Below are 18103 nucleotides of genomic sequence, written 5' to 3'. Positions count from 1 at the left end.
TCCTTGTTTCTAACTGAACTCTCAACAGGGTGATCTGTTCATAGCTGAACTTTCTACTGGGTGATATGTTTGCAGCTGAACTCTCTAAATGGTGGTTTCTTTGTAGCTGAACTCTCTACAATGTGACTTGTTTCTAGCTGATCTCTCTACAGGGTGACTTGTTTCTAGCTGAACTCTCTACAGGTGATTTGTTTGTAGCTGAACTCTCTACATGGTGGTTTCGTTGTAGCTGAACTCTCTACAAGGTAACTTCTTCTAGCTGATCTTTTTACACTGCATATTTGTTTGTAGCTGAGTTCTCTACAGGGTGATTTGTTTGCAGCTGAACTCTCTACATGGGAGTTTCATTGTAGCTGAACTCTCTACAATGTGACTTCTTCTAGCTGAACTCTCTACAGGGTGACTTGTTTCTAGCTGAACTCTCTACAGGTGATTTGTTTGCAGCTGAACTCTCTACATGGTGGTTTCTTTGTAGCTGAACTCTCTACAAGGTAACTTCTTCTAGCCGATCTTTCTACAAGGTGATTGAGTTTTTTGCAGCTGAACTCTTTACATGGTGGTTGCTTTGTAGCTGAACTCTCTAAAAGGTGACTTCTTCTAGCTGAACTCTCTACAGGATGATTTGTTTGCAGCTGAACTCTCTATGTGGTAGTTTCTTTGTAGCTGAACTCTGTACAATGTGACATCTTCTAGCTGAACTCTCTACAGGGTGACTTGTTTTTAGCTGATCTCTCTACAGGGTGACTTGTTTCTAGCTGAACTCTCTACAGGTGATTTGTTTGCAGCTGAACTCTCTACATGGTGGTTTCTTTGTAGCTGAACTCTCTACAAGGTAACTTCTTCTAGCTGATCTTTCTACAGGGTGATTTGTTTGTAGCTGAATTCTCTACAGGGTGATTTATTTGCACCTTAACTCTCTACAAGGTGACTTCTTCTAGCTGAACTCTCAACAGAGTGATTGATTTTTTTTGCAGCTGAACTCTCTACATGGTGGTTTCTTTGTAACTGAACTCTCTACAGGGTGATTTGTTTGTAGCTGAACTCTCTACAGGGTGATCTGTTCATAGCTGAACTCCCTATAAGGTAACTTCTTCTAGCTAATCTTTCTACAGGGCGATTTGTTTGTAGCTGAGTTCTCTACAGGGTGATTTGTTTGCAGCTGAACTCTACAAGGTAGTTTCTTTGTAGCTCTACAATATGACTTCTTCTAGCTGAACTCTCTACAAGGTGACTTGTTTCTAGCTGATCTCTCTACAGCGTGACTTGTTTCTAGCTGAACTCTCTACAGGTGATTTGTTTGCAGCTGAACTCTCTACATGGTTTATTTCTTTGTAACTGAACTCCCTGCAAGGTGACTTCTTCTAGCTGATCTCTCTACAGGGAGATTTGTTTGTAGCTTAACTCTCTACAGGTGATTTGTTTGCAGCTGAACTCTCCACATGATGGTTTCTTTGTAGCTGAACTCTCTACAAGGTAATTTCTTCTAGCTGATCTCTCTACAGGCCGATTTGTTTGTAGCTGAACTCTCTACATGATGGTTTCTTTGTAGCTGAACTCTCTACAAGGTGATTTCTTCTATAGCTGATCTTTCTACAGGGTGATTTGTTTGTAGTTGAACTCTCTACATGATAGTTTCTTTGTAGCTGAACTCTCTACAAGGTGATTTCTTCTATAGCTGATCTTTCTACAGGGTGATTTGTTTGTACCTGAACTATCTACATGATGGTTTCTTTGTAGCTGAACTCTCTACAAGGTAACTTCTTCTAGCTGATCTCTCTACAGGACAATTTGTTTGTATCTGAACTCTCACATGATTGTTTCTTTGAAGCTGAACTCTCTACAAGGTGATTTCTTCTAGCTGATCTTTCTACAGGGTGATTTGTTTGTAGCAGAACTCTCTACAAGGAAACTTCTTCTAGCTGATCTCTCTACAGGGAGATTTGTTTGTAGCTGAACTTTCTATACATGATTTGTTTGCAGCTGAATTCTCTACATGATGGTTTCTTTGTAGCTGAACTCTCTACAAGGTAACTTCTTCTAGCTGATCTCTTTACAGGGTGAATTGTTTGCAGCTGAACGATCTACAAGGTAACTTCTTCTAATTGATCTCTCTACAGGGTGATTTGTCTGTAGCTGAACTCTCTACAAGGAAACCTCTTTTAACTGAGCTCTGTACAGGGTGAATTGTTTGTAGCTGAACTATCTACAAGGTAACTTCTTCTAGCTGATCTCTCTACAGAATGATTTGTTTGTAGCTGAACTATCTACAAGGTAACTTCTTCTAGCTGATCTCTCTACAGGGTGATTTGTTTGTAGCTGAATTCTGTATAGGTGATTTGTTTGCAGCTGAGCTCTTTACAGAATGGTTTCTTTGTAGCTGAACTCTCTACAAGGTAACTTCTTCTAGCTGATGTATCTACAGGGTCACTAGTTTGTAGCTGAATTCTCTACATGGTGGTTTCTTTGTAACTGAACTATCTACAAGGTGACATTTTCTAGCTGATCTTTCAACAGGGTGATTTGTTTGTAACTGAACTCTCTACAAGAAAACTTCTTCTAACTGATGTCTGAACAGGGTGAATTGTTTGTAGCTGAACTCTCTACAGGGTGATTTGTTTGTAGCTGATCTCTATACAGGTTACTTATTTCTAACTGATCTCTTGAATTCTGTTCAGGGTGACTGCTCTATTAGGATGACTGCTCTATTAGAGTATCTCGATCTCGCACTTGCTACACCAAGTTGGATTTCGTGTTATAACTCCGTGGCTTTAAGTCTGATTCTTCTACACCATTGAAGAGCCTTTCTAAGATGATAACTCCATCTGTACAGCGATTCTCAAAGCATTACCCCAAGTGGTTTATCTGGTAGGCGTGGCAAGCATAATAATAATAATAATAATAAAGTATAATAATAAAAAATTAGCTAATCTCGATTGCGTAATTGTTACACACTGTTGCTTTTTTCGCTGTATCTTCCTGGTTTTTAGCTCGATTTCTTTCAAACCACAAAAGGTTTGAGGTTCAATAGATAACCTATTCACCCACCGATTTTCAGCTTCTTCCCATACGCGGTTTACCCTGTAGGCGTGACAACATATTGGTGTTATTTTTCGTGCATAATTGCTCATAACTCTTTGCCTGTTTATGGTATTCCAGCCAAAGTTGGTACCGAGATGCGCCTTTATATCCCCCTTCTGTGTGCCAAATTTCAAGGCAATCGGATAACGCGTTCGCGTTTTATAGCAGTTTTTGTAAGTGTGCGAAAAGAGGAAGAAAAATAAGAAGAAAAAAAACGAAGAAACTAAGCCAATTTTGGAAGTCGCATATCTCAGGAATTCCTGAAGCGATTTCGCTCAAATTTGGAATGTGGAGTGCTGAAGGTGGAGGGAATCTACACAGCAAAATTTGTCTTGTTTCATCAAGGCAGCACAGAGCTACGGAGGTGCGAAAATTGCGTTTTGTTTCTTCCTGTCAATATACTCACGGGGTTGCGCGCCGGCTTCTTGGGCCGCACGACACACTACCGTGTGTCTTGATGTCTTGTTTCATCAAGGCAGCACAGAGCTACGGAGGTGCGAAAATTGCGTTTTGTTTCTTCCTGTCAATATACTTATACTCACGGGGTTGCGCGCCGGCTTCTTGGGCCGCACGACACACTACCGTGTGTCTTGATATATATATATACTTAGTTTACCTGCATACCAACACAGCAAAATATAGCCTAAAATCCTATCTCAGAGTGTTTAAGACCTGAAAATTTTGTGCATGCCCCCAGAATAGTATTCGTGCTTCCGAAACTTTACATAGGTCCATGCATCTCTTAATTCAACTGACTCTTTAGCCCACTAGCTTTGCCAATCCGTCAAGGGGGCCTTGCCGTAACTCAGTGTAAATAATTCAGGTCACGCGACGAGGACCACACCCAAGAGAATTAACAGCAACTGTAGTGACTGTGTCGCACGTAGATATAGGATGGGATCGCAGTTTTCATATCCAGAAGTTGACCTCAAGGATAAAGTCGCTGTGGTGACTGGGGGTAATGGTGGAATCGGTTTTGAGACAAGCAAGGCTCTAGCTTTCATGGGTGCACACACGATGATCGCGTGTAGGTCAATGGAAAAAGGTCAACAGGTAATTGTGCGTAGATAGTATATAGACAATAGATTGGAAATATTATATCGGTGCCTTTGCCATAGCGAACTAATTAATTGCATCATAAAAATTCATTTGTTCTCTCTGTATGCTCAAACTCATGTCAATGGAGATTTTAACCCACACTTGCTTAGCTTGAATAATGGTAAATCAACTTTTTCTTAGCAAGTTATTATAATATTAACTACTAGTACAGCAGTTTATTGTAAATATGGTATACCAGGCTTGAAACTTGGCCATATTGTACCAAGGGGTCGCCAACAGTGTTGGCAAGTTACTTTGTAAAAGTAACTAGTTACATATTACATATTACTTGCAACTGAACTATTTAGTTACAGTTACATATTACCCATAAAATAAAGTAACTGTAATAATATTACATATTATATTACTTTGTGTCCACAGCCTTAAGCTGTCACGTGTGAAACTACCACCTTATCACGTGACATGATTGCGTTGTTGGACAATATGCAAATCTTGGTTATAAGTAAGAAGCTGGTGAATAAGCTTCATTCAGTAGGCCTCGTTACTTCGCTGTGGCTAGGCGTTACTCAGAGGATAACTAACGAGATTAGTAACTTCGTTACTTGTAGTAATAATATTACGTAATATTAGACTCATTACAGTAACTATATTACTTAGGTAACGCGTTACATTTGTAAGTAAAGTAACTTGCGTTATATTACCTGTTTTTATAGCGTATTTCGTTATATTACTTTGTTACTACAAAAGTAATAATATTACGTAACGCGTTACATAAGTAGCGCGTTACTCCCAACACTGGTTGCCAATGACTTAGGACTCTCATTCAAGGGTCTGCAACTCCCTTGAAATCTCATACAGCCCTCTTTGAAATCTGAAATCTCTGAAAATTGTTGTAAAGTTCCGTATATTTCCTGTATACTTCCATATTTGCAGCATCACGTATGTTACATCCAGCATCCACACAAGTTTGCAGAACTAGAATTCGAGAAAGGATTCCACGTATTTCCGTATACTGTGTATCACGTGATGCTACTGTTCCGATTATCTAAGATTTTAAATGCTTTGAAATCTTGCCATAAATTGCTTGAAATCTTGCCAAATTGCAAAGATTTGAAATATCGTACAGGATTTTTCAGAGTTGTGAACCCCCCCACTCTCATACACTGTCTGCTGAGAAATCTATTAAATATTTAGAAGTCCTGAAATCTGGAAATTGTTTCCATCCAAATTATTGACTAGCTTGTCGAAGGTGGCTATGATGACTATTTGTCGTATTTGACTACCAGATGTCTCTGTGCAAAAGACACTCATGCTTCTATCTATACTTCTGTGATCCCCTATCGTCGATTCATGCGCAAGTAAAACTTGTAAAAAATAATATTGTATTTGAAGAAATATGTAAAAATTTTCCATTTTGCAGGGAGTTGGCAACCCCTCGCATTGCACCGCTACCATACCACTATTGCTCACTGTATTTTGAATGTAATGGGTTGAAAAGTATGATTAGGGAAGCACTCTGTGCATGCTTAGCCTTTTGGTATCAACCCTTCCAAATTGCCCAAATTGGATAAATCAAATAATCAGAAATTCGGAAGGTCCCATTTTGCAGATCTGTTCGCAATTGTTTCTTATCTTAGTGTGTCCCACCTCCCCCCACATCACCTTTTATCCCACCACTTCATAGGCCAGTGCAATTTGTATAGTAGTGCAGCATGGTGTGATAGTTGTGCACTTTTTGATACAATTATGAAACTTTCCGTATAAGTTGTACTCCTTGTGACATAATTTTTTTTGGATATAGAGCCATCCCATGTTTGATCTTTACAGCCATTTTTGTATTGAAAATTCATCATTATAACTTTCAAAAATGATCATAACTTTGTAGTGGAATGAGATACAAACTTCAAACAAAAGTCAATATAGTTCTTAGATCAACATCTTTAATTTGATACCATGTTTTAACAGTGTATAATAATGCCTCAGGGAGATAGAGACAAAAATTATTAATTTTCTGTGAAAAAATTGGCTCTATAGGTCACCAAAAGTCAAATCTGTGATGGCTCTATATCAAAAAACATATATATGTCACAAGGAGCACAATTTATGTGGAAAGTTTCATAATTGTATCACAAAGTACACGAAATGTCCATTTTTGGTGCTATGCCGCTCTACAAGTATGGCAGTTATGTGAACAAAAGTAAAAACTTAGACAAAAATGAAAGAAAAACCACAACAGTCAAGATAATCGAATCCTAGATCTTGACCTAAATGTCAAACCAGTGCCACTATACTATGCCGCTGCCAGCTACCAACCTCTCTTTGGCCACTTATTTTATGTTTCAGATCAGGCAAGTCACAATGGGGTTGGCTTTTTTTCAGCCCTTCTAGGTATTTGTCCTGTTTCAATTCAGCTCAAAGATTTTTGGTTAGGCTCCTAGGCTATGGGTAAACACCTCGAACAGGCACAGCCTTCTGTGTACACCCTTCAGTGCCTAACTGGTAAAGTAGACAATAACAACAACAACAGGAAAGTTAAATCAATGAGGGGAGGCAGCTCATTTATTATTCATTGCAATTTTACATGCACCTGACTGTTATTGGTAATCACTATCCTGCTATCTAAAGAGGGTTGCACCCAGCAAAGTTCCTCCCCTGATATTGAGGTGGATCTTCAGCCCACCTTTCTCTGTTTTTGCAAGTTAGTTTATTACTTCCATACAATCATTAAACATTGAAATGTTGGTATAATGGTGAAAGCTTGCTTGATGTCATAATAATGATCAAATTTAAATTTAAGTGGTGGGACATTTTAACATAAAATAAACAATGAGTGGTCTTAGTTTTTTCCTTATAAATGTGAACCAATAAGAACCTATATAAGGACTATATGCACCTAAAGTGAAGAAGATACCAAAGCTGAACCAGACCGTGACACTAACTGATGTTTGCATGTATGAAGGCAAATTTTTTGGTGAGTTCAAGGCAAGCTAGGATCAATCTGGCTTTGCTGGGATGGGCCTTCACACCCTCCAACCCTAGTTTGCCTTGCATTACCTTCTTATAACTAGTGTGCTTGATGGTTGAGCTGTGATGGATGGTGCAAAAAAATATTTGTACAGTTGCCGTATGAATAGCCCTCCTATTTTATTATAGCTGGTATTGATTATGTGCATGTATGTTTTGATGCTGAGAAGAATTTTACAGCTCAGATGACACCTCTTGCTGCTCACAAAGGCAGGAAAATGTAAGTATTGCTTTTAAAGGCTTTAAATAATCTTTATAGCAAAAGACAGCCTATGATTCGGAGCATTTTTGAGAACAAGTAATTAGTTTGCCTGGCCAGTCCACTGATTATCAGTACAAGCACCAACATGCAAATATATATACATATGACACAAGCAAGCCATAAATAAATACAACACCTAATATTGAAACAACATCAGAGTAGTAGCCTCCACAACTCTCAATGTAAACTATTCCATAATAGCAGAACAATTTCTTCAGTTAGTGAAAACTCTCGGAAAAAGAGATGATTGATAAAATTAATTGTATAGCCAAAAATAACTATGTTAAAGTCTGCTACAAGAATCTGAGGCTCCTTCATATTATTATTAACAGGCTTGGCCTGAGCCCGTACATGTGTTATGAACCAAGAATTGTCCAAAGGATTCAATGCTGTTAGCTTTGACAATGTGCACTCCAGAAGTCAGCTGTAGTCAATCATTGGCAGCCCTTATCGACAAAAAGTGGCTTGAGTTTATGTTGAAAACTATATAGAGACCTGCACAGGCTTACTACTTGAAAAAGGTTTATTGGCATGGTCCCACATTGAACATGGTGGAGACAAGAGAAGGCTGGAGGCCTATTATAGACATTTTTGGGACCCAGAATTTTTGGCCACTTGTTGCTGTAATGTAGAGGTTTTTCTCTTCCAGAGGTAAAAATTAACCAGACCTGTTGGGACCAAAAGTTTTGTCCTTATTATGGAGGTTTTTTCTAATTTGGGGAGTATGTTAAGAGAGGTTCCACTGTAGTACTGTAAGCATCAAACAAATGAATGATTATATTTGTGGTGTTGATTGGCATTACTTTATAACTAAAGTAAGTCAGCTGTAGCTTATTGTGTATATGTACATAAGTAACTAAGATAACTAGTAATCTTAGTAATCTTCAGGCTACCAGTGCAAGTCACTGGCAGACCCTCAGAATCACCCTGTCAATCACATGACCCCACACATCTATTGCATGATTCTGTAAAGTGATTATGTTATAGATTCCTTAAGTGTTGGCATGATCTCTTCCTTTTATCAAGTTCTGTTGGATAATATCTTTACCAACAACAAAAGGCTCAGGCTGTTTAGTTTGACTTACTGTAGAGTATATTGTGGGTCAGCTATGACACAGTCCATAGGGTACATTCCATAGGGTACATTCCATAGGTTACATTATTTATATATTATCTTATTGTGTAGGCTATTGACCAGATAAAGGAGGAGGGACGAGCAGCTGGCAAGACTGACCTCAAATTGGAATGTATGAAACTTGACTTGTCATCTCTGCAGTCCACCAAACAGTTTATTGAGGACTTCAAACAAAAGAACATTCCACTACACATCCTGATATGTAATGCTGGAATATTCTTGGTGCCACTTGGTGAGAGTCAACAAAACATGTTCTTTGTATGATTTATGAGTTCTTTGCTATATTCACTCACATGGCTTACTGCCCTCTCTAAGTATTATTAACACTTTTTCTTCACAGAGGTGATTTCAAAGAGTTTTATCTTAGTAAGGCCCATTACTTTATTTCAAATATATATAAATCCTCGCAAATAAATACCACTAGCTTGCACATCTTTTATAATTGGTGGCAAGCCCGAATATCTGAAGTACAGGCCTACTCCCTCTACTTGAATAACTATCTAATAGTTAATGACAGACGATTTTAATTCCAACAACAACCCTAGGTCTTTATACTGGCTACAAATATTGCAATAGATAATTACTAGCTGTAACAAAAAAAATCTAGGTGGGTTTCAGTGGTTTCGACAGACTGTTTGAAGCCAACATTCTCAGCAACCATGCATGGGTATTGTTACTGAATGTTCTACTAGGGTAACTGTACTATCAGAGTATTTCATTTGCGTGGTACTTCTGCATGATACATGTTTAGCTTTTGCTATAGCCTTTTCCTATTACTAAAAGGTATTTCTACACTACAGAGCGATTTTCAACTTACCTGGTAGGAAACAATTCATGTCTTTTATTTTTATTTATTTTTAATGAATCTCAGTTTTGCACTTGTTGCTCATGTTTTGACATTACAACTCTGTAGCTATTACACCAATTTCTTTCAAACCACTAAAGGTTTGAGCTATGATGATTATGAACATATTCCCATTAGTGGTTTATCTTGTAGGCATGATGGAAAATCTGTCTCGCTTTATGTAAATCATTGTTTAACTCTGCATGTGACTGCATGTTCATTGATTCTTGGTATATATCAGGTTGTCCTTTGGATCCCCTTCAACTCTACCAAATTTCAAGGTAATTAGATGGTGTGCTGCAGTAACAGTTGTAATTATTCAAAAATTATAAAAGAAGTAAAGGCCAAAGAATTAAGGCAAGCTTCTCTCAGAACAATTTTGATATGAGGATTTAGTAAATAGAAGACATTTTCACTTTGATTGGGATGGTATAACACTGGGCTGTGCATGTACTGTTTGAAACACTCTGGTGTAGCGTGCCAGCTTCTTGGGCTGCATGACATATTCTCTGTCCTGATCTTTGAAATCTGATCGAAGAAAGTTAAAATAGGTAGCTGCATTTATCAGCTACCTAAATAACATAAATGGCTGATAGATGGATATCCGCATGATATCTACATGATATCCACACATGATATCCACACATGATATCCACATGATATCCACATGTTTGTACTGTATTGATGTGTAGTTAACTATTATATGTACATACAGATAAAACAGAAAATGATCTTGAGATGCATTTTCAGGTCAGTATATGTGTGATATCGGTCTGCAGGCATCCTTAGTGGCATAATACAAGCAAGAGTATATAATAGTAACTAAGAGTATCGAACGGGTGTTTTGCCCCTGTGATAAATGATTGCATGAAGTAACACAGATATTTCAGTAATTGTTCGTTTATATTACCATTTAGGGTAGCTGTATTTAGCCCAATTCGGCCACTAAATCAAGCAAAAGCTTGATAGTGTTAAAGGGAATTGGCTAATGGTTTTAAAGTTCTGGCACTACCAAGTAGACCCCTGAAGGCTTAGCAACACTCTCATTTGTGCAACCGTTGTTTCAGTGAGCTGGAGTTATCTTGGGTTCTTACTACACTACAATAACTGTTGAATGCTTGGTTGAATAACATGAAAAACTGGCAAACAAAGACCCATTGCCACATATGTATTTCAAATTACCATTTCTCATAAACGAACAATTACTAAAATGTCTGTGTTACTTTACGCAATCACTAATCACAGACTAATACACTGTTCGACACTCTTGATTTCTATTATATACTCTTGATACAAGTGATGGACTTTGTGTGTGGGCTGTTTATTTCATACCAAAGATGTATCTGCATATCAAACTCATCATTAGTGAAAGTATTTATGTACATCAGTCTGGTTCCACACCTTTTTGATTGTTCACATAAAATTAGAAATTATCTGTCTGCTTGATTCACTTAGGTTAATCATCTTGGACACTTTCTGATATGCTTGGAGCTCCTACCTTGTATGATAAACACTGATGGAGACAAGAGGATTGTCCTTGTGTCATCTAGTGTACATAGTGCAGGAGTATGGAACCCCAATAATCTGCAGGGGGAGACCAGCTATAGCAGGTGGACATTTTATGGAAATTCAAAGCTTTATAATGTTAGTGATTTGGATACTACCGTATAGTGGGGTTGTTTTTGAGGGGGAAACATTTTGCCAATTGTCACCATCCAAAATTTCAAGGGGGGAAAGCTTTGCTTCTTCGGGATCTTTAGTATATTTATAATACTTAAACAATGCCATTTTGCAAATTTCGAGGGGGGAAATTTCATGGATTGGAGCCAATCAATGGAAAATTTCCCCTCAGAAAGCACTTGCTATATGGTATATAGAATAGTTATATGTATGAGCCAAAATCTTGCCTCTTCTTCTACCATAGAAGTTTTGCCCACAACAGTTTATGTACATACTTTATCATGCACAAATAATAACATCATAATTATGGCATCTGAATGAAAGCCATATTTTATGTCATAAACAAGGTAACTCATCAAATGGTCTGTAATTTGCTGCAGCACTGCTTAATGAAGTCATAGACAGCGTTCAATTTTTTGTACACATTTAGGTAATGACAATGTATGCTCTCCAGAGGAGGGTTATGGATAATGGAATAACTGTGTCATCACTACATCCGGGATTTGTAAGTGTTGTATTGTTTTGAATATACGTATATATAATCATTTTAACAGGTCAAGACTGGACTTCAACAAGGAGATATAGGCCGATCATCCATCCTAATCAAACCCATGTTGGCTTTAGGTAATAATTATTCTTAAAATGACAAACCTTCAAAACATATCTTATCATAAACCATAATTATACAGATAGTATTTAAGAGGTACTCATCACTGTAACCTAAAAGCACCTGTTTACTACAATACATGATAAAGTGGCTTTTGATTGACATGTATTCTAGTGCCATCTGTTGATTAAATGCTGTGTATGACTTGCATTATTTACTTTCAGGAATGGCTAAAAGTCCCCAAGACGGTGCAAAGACTCAGATAAATTGTGCTATCAACCCATCCCTGAACAGTCGACAAGCCATCTTCTATAATAGCAATGGCAGACCATCACAACCACAAGTTGCATCAAGGTATATACCTGGGTATACATGCACCATATGAAGAAGTTTGCGGACATTTGCTATACTTTTGTTCATGCCAAAAATGCCAGCTGGAACAGGCATGTCCAATACATTTCAATTGAAAACCATTAAAAATTAAATTAATTATTGTGTACCGCCTACCTCGAGTCTGTTCAGTAACTTTCCGAATTTGATACGTGTAGAGCAACTCTCTGCGAGTACAGTGATGCCAAAAGAAGTCCAATTCATGGAAATTTAGGCTCGTCAAAATGGCCTAATAAATGGACCAGGTGTAGCAAATTTCCCCATACATTTTATATTGGGTATTTCGGGGGCATGCAATAAAAGGCGTAATAACCCGCGACACGTGATAGATACCTCGGATTCCAAACCAGATTTGGAAAGAGTAGTGAATAGCGATTAAGATGAGCTATAGCAGAAGGAAATCAGAGGAAATTTAAGGTCGTCATTTTAAGGTTGAAAATCACTTACTTTTTCTATGGCGAATTGAATGGCGGATATTTGGAAAGGAATGCTCTGAGCTATTTTGATGTCTTCACTGCCATTAACCTTCACTACATTAGTGTTACAATGAAAGAAAAGCACTGTGAATTAGTTCTGCAGGTTAGTTTGTGAAAATTACAGTGTTCTATGATTAAGCAAAATAATGTCCGTGCCATGTAGCAAACTTCTTCATATGCCAAATATCAATTTGCTTCATCAGGTCAAATGATTGCTAGAATGAACTACATGAATATTTCATATCCATCCATACCAGGAGTGTCTTTCTTATTAAGTGGGATTGAGCAAAATACAATTGGCAATAGGTTTTCATAAGCAGGTGCTGTATTGTGCCAAAAAAGTACTGGTACATGTTTAAGTCTCAATTGTGAACTTACGTATTATTACCTTCATTGCAGAATAATTGCATTCATTTTGTGTGCTTATTGTACTTATCCTAAGCCCTCTAGCTATTACTTTTCTTGTGGTTAGGTTTAGGATACCATTCTTTAGACCATCCATATCATTACATCAATTTACTTGTATTGCACATGTTGTCTTTATTAGTGAGCTTAGTATTATTCCATGTACTAGACAGCAAAGTCTAACACAAATTCTAGCCAGTTTGAGACAGCCACGTATTGCCTGCCATCGAGGCTGTATTCATTTGATCCAATGAGGTCCACACTATATACATGGACATAAAGTGGTACACTGTCTATATATATACTAGATTATTATGTCTATATACACTTCACTTAATATGTGATATAGCATCTACATGCACCGTTTATATACAAGTTTGTATCATCTGCAGGAATGAACAGTATCAAGAGGAGTTGTGGAGGATCAGTTGTGACCTATTAAAGGATTGGATGTCACCTGAAATATGGAGCAAGTATTCACCTAGTACAGAAACAACAGCCACAGCAGCCAAACAAGATTCTGGTAACATTGATGGAGAAGATGACCAGCCAACAACTATAACAGATGAGAACAAGCCTGTAGAGGATGGAGATAAGCCAGTAGAAGATGGAGATAAGCCAGTAGAGGATGGGGATAAGCCAGTAGAAGATGGAAATAAGCCAGTAGAAGATGGGAATAATCCTGTAGAGGATGGAGATAAGCCACCTGTAGAAGATGGGGATAAGTCTGTGCAGGATGGAGATAAGTCCGCAGAAGGGTACTAGCTATATAAGCCATCAGAAAGTAAAGACTGATAAAACTTCTAAACTGCTCTGTTATAGCGCTATTTGTTTTGAACTTGTTTTGTACACACTGTGCAGAGTCTTGAGCACTGTAGCCTTTTATCAAACTATGTTCTTCTGCTAAGTGGCTAGATAGCTTTAAAAATGTGGATATACTTGTTGTACTGTGAAGTCTGTCTTGGTGGAAAGTTAATTAACAAACCACCAAATGCCACCATGGTTAGATGACAGACTGATTCAACATAGCTATATAGGTTTAGCCCAGGCAAGGTTTAGTTTACACAAAGGGAGCAAAATTGTCATATCCAAGGGCTGACCTTAAGGATAAATTGCTATAGTCACTGGTGGTAAACTGGAATTGGTTATGATACAGAAAAGGTGCTTGCATGCTTGTGGGAGCACACACGATTATTGTGTGTAGGTCAGAAGAATGAGGACGACGGGTGTGTTCTATCATCTGTTGTCTCTAGCCTGAAATAAGCATTTAATGGTTGTATATACTATCAATTTCATTGATTGTATGAGTTCACAAGGGCACATGTATGAAATGACCTTGAGTCTTGAGAAGTAATTGACAATAATAGCACCTGATCCGTTTCAGTACAGCAACTTATTATACTTCTTTCCTATCTGGGGGTCTCTTGTAAAATAAATGAAATATAATGACTTTGTCATTCATTCCTTGATTGTGAGTAGCAAATAACAATGGGGTAAGGGTCCCACTTTTTTGGAATCATGACTCATAAGCCCACTTTTTCACAGATTCATGATTGTATGATGCACGTTTCCTAAAACAGGATTGATAGCTGTATATCCACTGTTGTCTTGTGTTTTAGCTCACCTCTGCCCTATGAGCATTCTGTGTTTGTGTATATAACAGCGAAAATGCTGCAATGAAAGGTAAAATCTTACAATTGTGCAAAGTAGGCATGATCAGTTAAGTGTTCAAGTCTGGGATGTTGATATCACATAAACTATGCCATCATTTCAAGAGCAGTTCAGCTATATTCAGCTATTATATAGTTATTATGTTGTGAGAGTTATATATTTTTTTATTTTTTTATTAATGCTTTACAGCACAAGTGCTGAAGGTCTGTAGGACACCTGGTCCTACAGCCTGCTCAAAGACTTTAGCTACTTAAGGTGTGTTTGAAAAGTTGGAGAAAGGAGTAAACTATGGAAGTAATGTGTAGGCAATATTATTTTGGTTGATAAGGTATGGTCATTCACTATGCACTTTAAACTTTCAAGCTTGTAATTGAAAGCAGTTCTTGTTAAGTGGTATATAGGTTGTAAATCATCACTAACTATGGGTGAAATATTAGTAATGTATTTTCCAAGCCTATACTGAAATCATATCCATACGCAGCTAGCAGCATTGCTGTGGTTCATTTGTGCATGACCATTATTGCAATGCAGTTTGTTAAAGCTAGTTCAATATTTGTCAAAAGGCTGTTGACAGTTTGACATATTAACTATATCCTAAGCCAGGGGTATATTTAGGGGGGTTCCAGAAGCCTGCTTCTAAATTTGCACTTGTGGGCTTGCAAAATACCAACCATCATAGTTTCGATGCACAAATGTACAGAAAGATGAGGGCTACAGTGCATGCATGTAATAGGAAGCTTGCTCAAAAGGGTTTTAGGGAGAACAAGAGTATGAATTTCACTATGCAAAGAAAAAGGTTAGTACAGACCGAGATATTCTAATGATGATAAACATCTTATTGATTATTAAGACAACATATAGTATACAAACAGGGGCCTAGACTCAGGGTTACCATACACTGATAACTAAAGAGTGATCAGTGCAGGAGCCCTGGCAAGACTTACATTACTTAACTTACAGTGCAAAATTAACTACACAGTAACAAAGTTCAGGTCAAGAGGTCCAAAAGATCCCACTCCTGGGAAGCTCTACAACTGAAAATTCTGCAAGAGCAGGAGATGGCAATATGAGCAGCCTGCTCAAACAGTGACTGCACAGTTTTCTTTGACACACAACAAGCAGTAGCTTCTTGAGCAAGTGTTTCTGGCATAAAGTGACACAGAGATCCTATCTCAATAGAAATGAGATCAACTTACCCAGTACGTTGAAGATCATGCAATAAAGAGCCATATCTATCTTCCTTCCAAGCTCTTGCAGCCAATAAGTGTTGCTGGGTATTAGTGGGAATGGTCAGCTCAAACAGGCAGATGGAATCCCAAGAAGCCAAGACCAAGTCAGGTCTGCTAAGGGAGGTAGAAAGTTCGGTGGGGATAGTGCTAGGAGGGCTGACACTGGCAAGATAAGTTGGAAGGTCAGCATAAAGTTTTTAAAATTCTGGTAAATGCTTTTGAAGCCCGTGGACGAAAACCTGCAAGACTGAATCATGCTTCCAGGTATACCTATCCTGAACGAGAGCAACAGAACATCCTGTCAAGATATGATTTGTGGTAGGCTGGGGAGTTTGACAAGAGCACATTTTGGATTAGCAATTATATTCCACCTGGACAGGTTTATAGGAGTTTGAAGAGTATCACAACCAGCACGTAGCAAGGACTACAGTTGTTTCTCAGGGAGGCCAAACATCAATCTCTTCCACAAAGGACAAGCTTGCTCCAGGGTGATAATATCTAAACATTTATTTTGAACAGTTAATGGTTTAAAGCTTGAATCCCAATGCTTAATGTGAGTAAAATGTAAATGGTCACATGCATGGTTCTTAAAGGTTGCAGAACGAATGTTGGCAACCGAAGCCTTAGCAGCAGATAGAGAGTCAAAGACAGTGGAAGAGATGTCCGGACTGTTGGCTACAACAGAATGGTGTAGCTCTACAATCAGTGGATTGACTGACCGTTCCACAGCTAAAATGTATTTAGAGCAGTCAGGTGTATTCTAATAGAGCAGTCAAAAGTACTCTAATAGAACATTCATAATGGATTGCAAATATAATTTTATTAAAGAATGTAAATGCAAGACTAGCTTGAAACATTATTGAGAGCTTTGAACTGGAGAATTTGGATATAGCTAGCTATTTGGATCACTACAATGCTCCTGACCAGCCATACTATGATTAAAACCATAATTAACAGGAGCTATTCTGGAAGATCCTACTCAACTCAATTACTACTGGCTATGAATGATTAGATGAAAGAATTAGACATTGGACACTCTGTTGATATCCTGCATTTTGACTTTGCTAAAGCATTTAATTCTGTTCCACACAAGCGCTTAATCTCAAAGTTGAAAGGCTGTGGTATATCCGGTAAACTTCTCAGATGGGTTTATAAACTTCTTGTGGGAAGGAGGCAGAAAGTTGTTCTGAACAACCACAAATCAGAATGGTCAGATGTACTTAGCGGAGTACCTCAAGGCTCAGTTTTAGGCCCTACACTGTTCAATATCTATGTTGGTGATATGCCTTTATTGCCCTTTAATTGTTATCAGCTCCATTGTTCAATTTGCTAATGACGTTAAAGTGTTTAGAACTGTTAAGACAATTAATGGGAACTTCAGCAAGGCATAAAATAAATTAATGTTCTTTCTGAGTGGGTTAAGAAATGGCAGTTGAAGTTTAACATTAGTAAATGTAACTTAGGACAACCACATAGATTTGATGAATACACGATTGACGGCACTACTATCACATCTTGTAATGTTGTTAAAGATTTGGGAGTACAAATAGATAGCCAACTGAAGTTTCATGATCACACCACCACAGTTACTAAGGAGGCCAATCGTCTTTTAGCAATTATTCAAAAAACCTTCCAACATTTTGACAAAAACACAGTTATTAACCTCTATAAATGATATATTCGGCCTGTGTCTCGTTGAATGGCTTTAAAAATTTACTTGACTGTAGCTGGTCTACCTTTTTGTATGATTACTAATTAATCAATTCTTGTTGTATAATCTGTACAGTTTTTATGTTGTAATTATTAATAGACAATGATTTTTGTAAAGATCAGGCTTTACAGGCTCCTTGAGCCTCCTTACCTGTACAACTAATACTAGTACTAATATTAAGCAGCTATATATTGAAAATAGCATATCCATAGAGCATGAACTAGCAAATTTTGAAGTATTTATGTTAAAAATCTGTCAATGGCTGGGGGTTGTGCCCCAGACCCCTACATCAATAACTCACTACAAACCCCCTTTGAAAAATCCTCCCTACCTAACACTACCAATATGGATGTGTGTGCATGCATGCATGCAAGGGTGACTTAAGATCAGGTCGTTACAGGTAGTTCTCAGTTGTCACAATAAAGTTCATTTGAAATTAACTTGTTGATTTACAAAACCCCAATGCTATAGAATGTACAGGGCACACACTTATGGCATTATTGAGGGGTTATCCTTATATTGCATTAATCAC

The 18103-nt window shown here is 37.8% G+C and overlaps 1 protein-coding gene across 2 annotated transcripts; it reads left to right on the top strand.

Moving 5' to 3' along the window:
• Positions 1-3909: 3909 nt before the first annotated feature.
• LOC136261431 (retinol dehydrogenase 11-like) lies at positions 3910-13867 on the top strand. Of its 2 annotated transcripts, none has more exons than XM_066055440.1 (8): positions 3910-4131; positions 8610-8790; positions 10118-10152; positions 10858-11046; positions 11513-11587; positions 11637-11706; positions 11914-12043; positions 13353-13867. In XM_066055440.1, the coding sequence occupies exons 1-8, from the start codon at positions 3973-3975 to the stop codon at positions 13723-13725; spliced, it is 1212 nt and encodes a 403-aa protein (XP_065911512.1). In that variant the 5' UTR covers positions 3910-3972; the 3' UTR covers positions 13726-13867. The 2 variants fall into 2 exon arrangements, with proteins under 2 accessions (XP_065911512.1, XP_065911513.1); XM_066055441.1 differs by lacking the exon at positions 3910-4131 and adding an exon at positions 7267-7381.
• Positions 13868-18103: the final 4236 nt, after the last annotated feature.

The sequence above is a fragment of the Dysidea avara genome, chromosome 7 (genome assembly GCF_963678975.1).
Source record: "Dysidea avara chromosome 7, odDysAvar1.4, whole genome shotgun sequence".
In the NCBI taxonomy this organism is placed as follows: Eukaryota; Metazoa; Porifera; class Demospongiae; order Dictyoceratida; family Dysideidae; genus Dysidea; species Dysidea avara.
The sequence above is the reverse complement of the archived record's forward strand: the minus strand, read 5'-3'. Positions and strand labels throughout refer to the sequence as shown.